Source organism: Diachasma alloeum, unplaced genomic scaffold, assembly GCF_001412515.2.
Source record: "Diachasma alloeum isolate Michigan unplaced genomic scaffold, Dall2.0 Dall_scaffold_00290, whole genome shotgun sequence".
NCBI classification, from domain to species: Eukaryota; Metazoa; Arthropoda; class Insecta; order Hymenoptera; family Braconidae; genus Diachasma; species Diachasma alloeum.
The window spans coordinates 325,277-332,697 of record NW_021680429.1 but is presented as its reverse complement, the minus strand read 5'-3'; the positions used below and the strand labels follow the sequence as shown (position 1 = coordinate 332,697).

Genomic DNA, 7,421 nt, shown 5'->3' with positions numbered 1-7,421 from the left:
CATCCATCCATCCATCCATCCATCCATCCATCCATCCATCCATCCATCCATCCATCCATCCATCCATCCATAAATAAAACTAAATAAAAACTAAATAACATACGTCGGCGCGAACCAACACCTTCCGAGGAACCCAACTCTAAAAGTGGTGTGCAGGGTGGGCTCCCTAAAACACCCCCGGGTCAGGCTCCCGATAACAGTTAATACAAAAATGATGAGTGATGAAAAAATTGAAAGTTCCCATGCCGGTAGCCTTAACAAGGAGAATCCCGCCATCAGGTCTGATGCCGGCTCCATGGATTATGGGAGGAGCCAATCATCACATTCATTAAAGGTGGACTCCCTGGCCTCGGATGCTACAAGGAGAGATGAGTCGCAGACTAAACAGGAAACGGAATGTTGCAATGCATGGGCACGACTTGAAAAACTCATCGCAGAACTTCATGAGTATGTTCAGCCCAGGATAAATGTCCACAAGGAGATCAAATGCAAGGTGGCAACTATCGGCAGCGCATTCAAACGCCTCAAAAGTTTGGAGGAGGCATGCATCAAAGCACGACCCTCCTTCACCAAACCCGTGCGAACTCCACCAGCACCACCCACGTTGCGTTTACGGACGGACTCCGAAACGATGGCAAAGGACTCGGATTTGGAGGATCCGAATACCATGCAGTCGGCCCGAGATGTCCGCAAGGCAGTGCGGATAAGGCGCTCAAAAGGCTCACTAGCGGCAGAAGCTCAACCTTTGAAGGAGCTGAAGCAACAGGATCTGACCAGCAAGACACCGCAGATGATGGCAACTTCAGATCCACCTGCTAAGCCGGAATGGACGCAGGTGAAGAATAAGAAGGAGAAAAAGAGGCAGGCCGGACAGCTCCATCCACAGCTGCCTCCCAAAAAGATGAAAAAAAAGAAACAGGAGAGGGCTACTCGGAAATCAGTGATGCGACCTGATGCGCTGATTATATGCCCCAAGGACAAGGAGAAGTATTCCGATATACTGCGTCGGGTGAAGAAGGATGTTCCCTCAGAGGACGCTGTCGGTTGTATCGATAAGATCCGCCGTTCAGCAACCGGAGATATGCTGATCATCCTTAGCAGAAAGACGACTGACGGAACACCTAAACTGCGTACGGCCATCGTCAATCTCCTTGGAGATGAGGCTGAGGTGCTGAGTAAGGGACCACAAGAAGATCTCGAGATCAAAGATCTTGATGAAACCACATCGAAGGAGGACGTCATCGAAGCCCTAAAAGTAGTAGCTGGGGAGGAACACGAGATCCAAGCAGATGCGATCAAGTCCCTTCGTAAAGCTTATGGAGGTACCCAGACTGCCTCAGTGGTACTCGCGGTATCTACTGCGAACAAGATCCTGGGAGAGCATGGCAAGATCAAGATAGGCTGGGTGAATTGCCGCATAAGACGAGTGAAGAGACCGTTGAAGTGCTTTAAGTGCTGGCACTACGGGCATCTCGCCACCAAGTGTACGAGCACAGTCGATCGATCAGCAATCTGCGTGAAGTATGCAGAGAATGGTCGCAAAGCGAAAGACTGCAAGAAGAAGCCACATTGTGCCTTGTACACTGAGAATGGTAATCCAGAGAATTGTCCCCACATTTCTGGTAGCAGTAGATGCCCAGCATACAGGGAGGCACTGCAGAAGCTCACCAATAAAAGGCGATAATAAAAGGAAAAACTTAAAGGTGCTACAGCTCAACCTCAACCACTGTGGGAACGCACACGACCTGCTCATGCAAATGGTGCGGGAGCTGAAAGTTGATCTCGTGATAATCTCAGAGCCATACCGTCACCTGGATACTAAACCCTGGGTTATTGACCTCACCAAGAAGGCGGTAATCTGGTCTTGTGGGAACCGACCATTTCAGAGTACCACGAGTGACATCATACAAAACGGCTTCGTGAAGGCGAAAGTTGATGGAATCTACTTCTACAGCTGTTACGCCCCACCGAGCCTTTCCATTGATGAGTTCACAGACTTCCTGGACGCAATGACTGAGGATGCGATGCAGCACTTTCCCGTGGCAACAGCCGGGGACTTCAATGCCTGCGCAGTCGACTGGGGAAGTAAGGAGACTAACACCAAGGGTCAAGCTGTACTGGAAGCTATGGGGTCGTTGGATGTGGTCTCGTTGCACAGCGGCAATGAACCGACCTTCATTAGAGGAGAGGCGAGCTCAATTGTGGATCTCACTTTCGTGAGCACCACTCTTGCCAAGAGAAACTGCTCATGGAGAGTGACTGATATTTACACTGCGAGTGAGCACCGTGCGATTCTCTGGGAGACATGTTCTGACCAGAGAGTAGCCTTAGTGGCCAAGAAGACCAACAGTGCTGGCTGGAGAGTGAGCACTTTTGATCCTGGCTCTTATTCAGCGGCATTAGACGACCGCCCAATTAGTGGCAGCAGTGCAACTGAAAAGGCGCGAAGCATCATGAAAAGAGTAGCAGCAGCATGCGATGCCACCATGACCAGGAAGCGGACGNACTGAGAATGGTAATCCAGAGAATTGTCCCCACATTTCTGGTAGCAGTAGATGCCCAGCATACAGGGAGGCACTGCAGAAGCTCACCAATAAAAGGCGATAATAAAAGGAAAAACTTAAAGGTGCTACAGCTCAACCTCAACCACTGTGGGAACGCACACGACCTGCTCATGCAAATGGTGCGGGAGCTGAAAGTTGATCTCGTGATAATCTCAGAGCCATACCGTCACCTGGATACTAAACCCTGGGTTATTGACCTCACCAAGAAGGCGGTAATCTGGTCTTGTGGGAACCGACCATTTCAGAGTACCACGAGTGACATCATACAAAACGGCTTCGTGAAGGCGAAAGTTGATGGAATCTACTTCTACAGCTGTTACGCCCCACCGAGCCTTTCCATTGATGAGTTCACAGACTTCCTGGACGCAATGACTGAGGATGCGATGCAGCACTTTCCCGTGGCAACAGCCGGGGACTTCAATGCCTGCGCAGTCGACTGGGGAAGTAAGGAGACTAACACCAAGGGTCAAGCTGTACTGGAAGCTATGGGGTCGTTGGATGTGGTCTCGTTGCACAGCGGCAATGAACCGACCTTCATTAGAGGAGAGGCGAGCTCAATTGTGGATCTCACTTTCGTGAGCACCACTCTTGCCAAGAGAAACTGCTCATGGAGAGTGACTGATATTTACACTGCGAGTGAGCACCGTGCGATTCTCTGGGAGACATGTTCTGACCAGAGAGTAGCCTTAGTGGCCAAGAAGACCAACAGTGCTGGCTGGAGAGTGAGCACTTTTGATCCTGGCTCTTATTCAGCGGCATTAGACGACCGCCCAATTAGTGGCAGCAGTGCAACTGAAAAGGCGCGAAGCATCATGAAAAGAGTAGCAGCAGCATGCGATGCCACCATGACCAGGAAGCGGACGACAAACCGGCATCCACCGGTGTATTGGTGGAACGAAACCATCGCAATCCTGCGGAAAAAGTGTAACGCAGCCAGGAGGTTGTCCCAGCGTGGCCAGAAGAAGCCGTACTTTGAGGAGCTGCACATTAGATACAAGAAGGCACGTCGGAAACCCAGCAAAGCTATCAAGTTCAGTAAAAAGCAATCTTGGAGTGAGCTTCTTGATGAGGTGGAACGCGATCCGTGGGGTAGACCTTATAAAGTGGTGATGACACGACTCAAGAGTCAACCAATGCCGTCACCAACGTGCCCGGTGCTGATGAAGAGAATTGTAACGGTGTTGTTCCCGCAACAATCAGAACTCCATCGTACTAGCCAACAAGGGGAAGTGCTGATGGTTCCACAAATCACCAGAGAACAATTGATGGTGAGACGATTGATTGATGTAAGTGTGCAATAGAGTGGGAAACACCAAGGCCCCTGGCTTAGATGGAATCCCCAATGTTGCGCTGAAATTAGCTGTCCACGCGATGCCGGAGCTATTCCTGGACGTCTACAACGAGTGCCTCAGAGAAGGCATCTTCCCTGCCATGTGGAAGCAGCAGAGGTTAGTATTGCTTCCAAAAGGGAAGAAACCACCGGACGAACCCTTATCGTATCGTCCCCTCTGCATGCTCGATACCGCTGGCAAGATTCTCGAGCGTATATTCCATCAACGAATCGAAGCAGCAGTCGAACCGCTACTAGCTGGGAATCAATATGGTTTCAGGAAAGGTCGATCTACGTTAGAAGCCATCAATCTTGTCGTCGATACTGCCAGGGAAGCGATCTCAGGGAAAAAATGGCTAAAGGGGAAGAAGAAGTACTGTTTAGTAGCAACGCTGGACATCAAGAATGCCTTTAACTCACCCAGATGGAACTGTATTATGGATGCTCTTGTGAAATCCAACGTACCAGGGTACTTACGAAGGATGGTCGCCAGCTATTTTTCCGGGAGGATCCTTAAGTATGATACGGAGTGTGACCTCGAGCAGTATAGAGTTACGGGAGGGGTGCCGCAGGGCTCAATACTAGGTCCCCTACTGTGGAACATCATGTACGACGGGCTACTGAAGCTGGAACTGCCGCGGGAGACTAAACTCGTTGCATTTGCAAATGACGTGGCTGTAGTCATCGTCGGAAAATATCTTGAGGAGATCAATTTTACCTTCGACAAGACCTTCGAGACGATTCGACGCTGGATGGACTCAGCAGGCTTACACCTGGCGGAGCATAAGACGGAAGCCGTCCTGATCACTAGCAGGAAGATAATTGAGACTGTCACGCTGCAGGTCGGGTCTTGTGAAATTACCTCCTAGCCATTCATCGGATACCTGGGGTGATGATCGATGCCCGACTCAACTTCAAGCAGCAAGCGGAGCACGTGGGTACCAACGCATCTGGGGTCAGATCCACCCTAGCATGCCTCATTGCCAACATTGGAGGTCCTAAATAACGGAGACGAGCGCTGCTGTCGTCAGTGGCTACATCAGTGGTTACGTAAGATATTTCCATTTGGGGTGACGTACTCCAGCTGCAAGAAGCTCGCCGTAAAATTATAGCTGTCTATCGGCTGAGTGCTCTCAGAGTTGCGAGTGCGTATCGGACGGTATCTGAGGATGCAGTGTGCATCATCTCAGGAATGTTACCGATAGAGCTATTAGCTGAGGAGCGAAGATCTCTATACCAGCGGAAGAGATCAGAAGCGCTGAGTCCCGAAGAACTGGAAATCCAAGTGAGACGAAAGAGCTTGAGCCGATGGCAGCAGAAGTGGACAGATTCCACCAAGGGGAGATGGACCCATCGTCTGATTCCGCATGTGGCTGTCTGGGTCGAGATCATGGAGAGATGAACTATCATCTTTTTCAAATGCTTTCAGGACACGGGTGCTTCCGGGCATATCTTCATAAATTCAAACATGAAGATTCCCCGACGTGTCCCACCTGCGCAGAAGTGTACGAGAACGCGGAGCACGTATTCTTCACATGCCCCCGTTTCAGTGACATCCGGGATACTTGAGAGACTGAACTTGGAAGGAAAGTCTCGCCCGAAAATGTAGTAGAAGCAATGCTGTCATCAGAGACAGCCTGGGACGCAACGAGCAACTTCCCGGCGGAAGTCATAAAGGAGCTCAGAAACGAGGAACGCAAGCGCAAGTTTGCAGTATAGGTGAGAAATCTATTTGGAACCTCCTAATCACACACAATATCTTAGCAGGTTAGGGGGACGTACATTGGATGGAAATAGTGAAAAAGCAAACAGCTGAGAACCCCCCTCGCGAAGTAATACTTCACGGTGGTGCCGCGAGGGAAATGAGAACGGACGATTAGAGGTAAAAAGAGGAAAACAGGGTTTTTACTGGGTAAAAATCCCAGATCTGGTTTTTAACATCACTTTACCAGAATCTTTTGAAGATTTTCCCAAACTTCTAATAAAAAATATATATATATATATATATATATATATATATATATATATATATATATATGGAAATTTTTTCTCTCTAAATTCTAATTCTCTTAGAATTCTTTAATGCCTAAAGGAGGTTAGGAGGTGTTTGAGGTGAATTTGAGAGTGAATTTCTGTGGTTCCCGGTAGCTTAGTCGGTAAGAGTGCCCGGCGCGTATCTGGGAGACCCGGGTTCGATTCCCGGCTGGGTGAAGCGGAAATTTTTTCTCTCTAAATTCTAATTCTCTTAGAATGGAAATGGGAACGGAAACGGGTGTATATATATATGTATATATATATATATACATACACTCCCTCCGACCAACTGCCACCTTGCCGCAGTGGAGGGGCTTAAAGAGTGGATGCACCACTCCACTCTACTAAGAGCAGTTGAAGCCCCCCCAATGTCAAGGTCAATGTCAAGCAGAAACGAGTAGACAGGGCTTGTTGTCTATACGTCAACGGACTCTATCCGAGACTACAGCAAAGGACTCTGAGCTGGAAACTGAGGATACATCATCCGTGGTAAATTTTCGGGACATCCGTCAACCAAGACGGCGGAAGCGTGACTCGCCTGGGCATGATGATAAGAAGCCCAAAAACCCGAAAGGGCCAGGGACAGCCCTACCGGCCAAGACATCTCACCATCCAGCTGACAACTGTAGTTGGGAGACCGTGAAGAATAGGAAGAAAGCCGAGGAAACTCCAAACACGTTATCAAATACTCCCCGGAGTAGTAGGAGAATGGGCAAATCAGCATCCAGGTCCGATGCATTGATCATTCGCTCAAAAGATAAGGTGAAGTATGCTGAGATTTTAACGAAGGTAAAAAAGGATGTTCCTCCAGATCAGGTGCTGGGGTGCGTTGATAAGATCCGCAGAACAGCCACAGGGGACATGCGCATCGTCTTGACCAAAGACAGTGCTAGCAAAGCCTAAGAATTGCCATCAGCCATAAGTGGTCACCTCGGGGAAGACGTGGAGGTTCTTAGCAAGGGCCCTCAGGAAAATATTGAGATCAAAGACCTCGATGATATGACAAGAAAGCAGGAAATTCTGGAAGCCCTATGCAAAACAGCGGGCAACGAGGTGCAGCTGACGCAGAATGCCATAAAATCTTTGCGAAAGGCCTATGGAGGAACACAGATGGCGTTGGTGACCCTGCCTGTGCTCGTGGCGAAGAAGATCTTGGGGGACCATGGCAAAATTCAGATAGGCTGGGTTAATTGCCGAGTGAGAAGAGTAGAGCGACCAGTTAAGTCCTTCAAGTGCTGGCACTACGGACACCTCGCCACGAAGTGCACGAGTCCAGTTGACCGGTCAAACTCTGCGTCAAATGCTCAGCGACCGGCCACAAAGCTTCAGACTGCACGGAGCAGCCGCTATGCGCCTTGTGCACCGAGAAAGGCAACACGCAGAATGGTGCCCACATTGCTGGTAGCAGTAGATGCCCAGTGTATAAGGAGGCACTCCAGAGGGTCCTCAATAAACGAAGATGAAATTACTCTAACTCGATCTCAACCATTGTG

At 49.4% G+C, this 7,421-nt stretch overlaps 1 protein-coding gene across 1 annotated transcript; it reads left to right on the top strand.

Moving 5' to 3' along the window:
• Nucleotides 1-3,049: 3,049 nt before the first annotated feature.
• LOC107039043 lies at nt 3,050-5,296 on the top strand. The gene is made up of 3 exons (XM_015258481.1): nt 3,050-3,850; nt 4,098-4,736; nt 4,979-5,296. Exons 1-3 carry the CDS (start codon nt 3,050-3,052, stop codon nt 5,294-5,296), a joined length of 1,758 nt encoding a protein of 585 aa, XP_015113967.1.
• Nucleotides 5,297-7,421: the final 2,125 nt, after the last annotated feature.

What these genes read in the sequence shown, in the direction of transcription:
- LOC107039043 (XM_015258481.1), top strand. Translation starts at nt 3,050, where the DNA reads ATGGGGTCGTTGGATGTGGTCTCGTTGCACAGCGGCAATGAACCGACC. An exon ending in TGGTGAGACGATTGATTGAT is followed by an intron (nt 3,851 to 4,097) that starts GTAAGTGTGCAA and finishes ACCGCTGGCAAG; the next exon opens with ATTCTCGAGCGTATATTCCA. An exon ending in TTGAGACTGTCACGCTGCAG is followed by an intron (nt 4,737 to 4,978) that starts GTCGGGTCTTGT and finishes GACGTACTCCAG; the next exon opens with CTGCAAGAAGCTCGCCGTAA.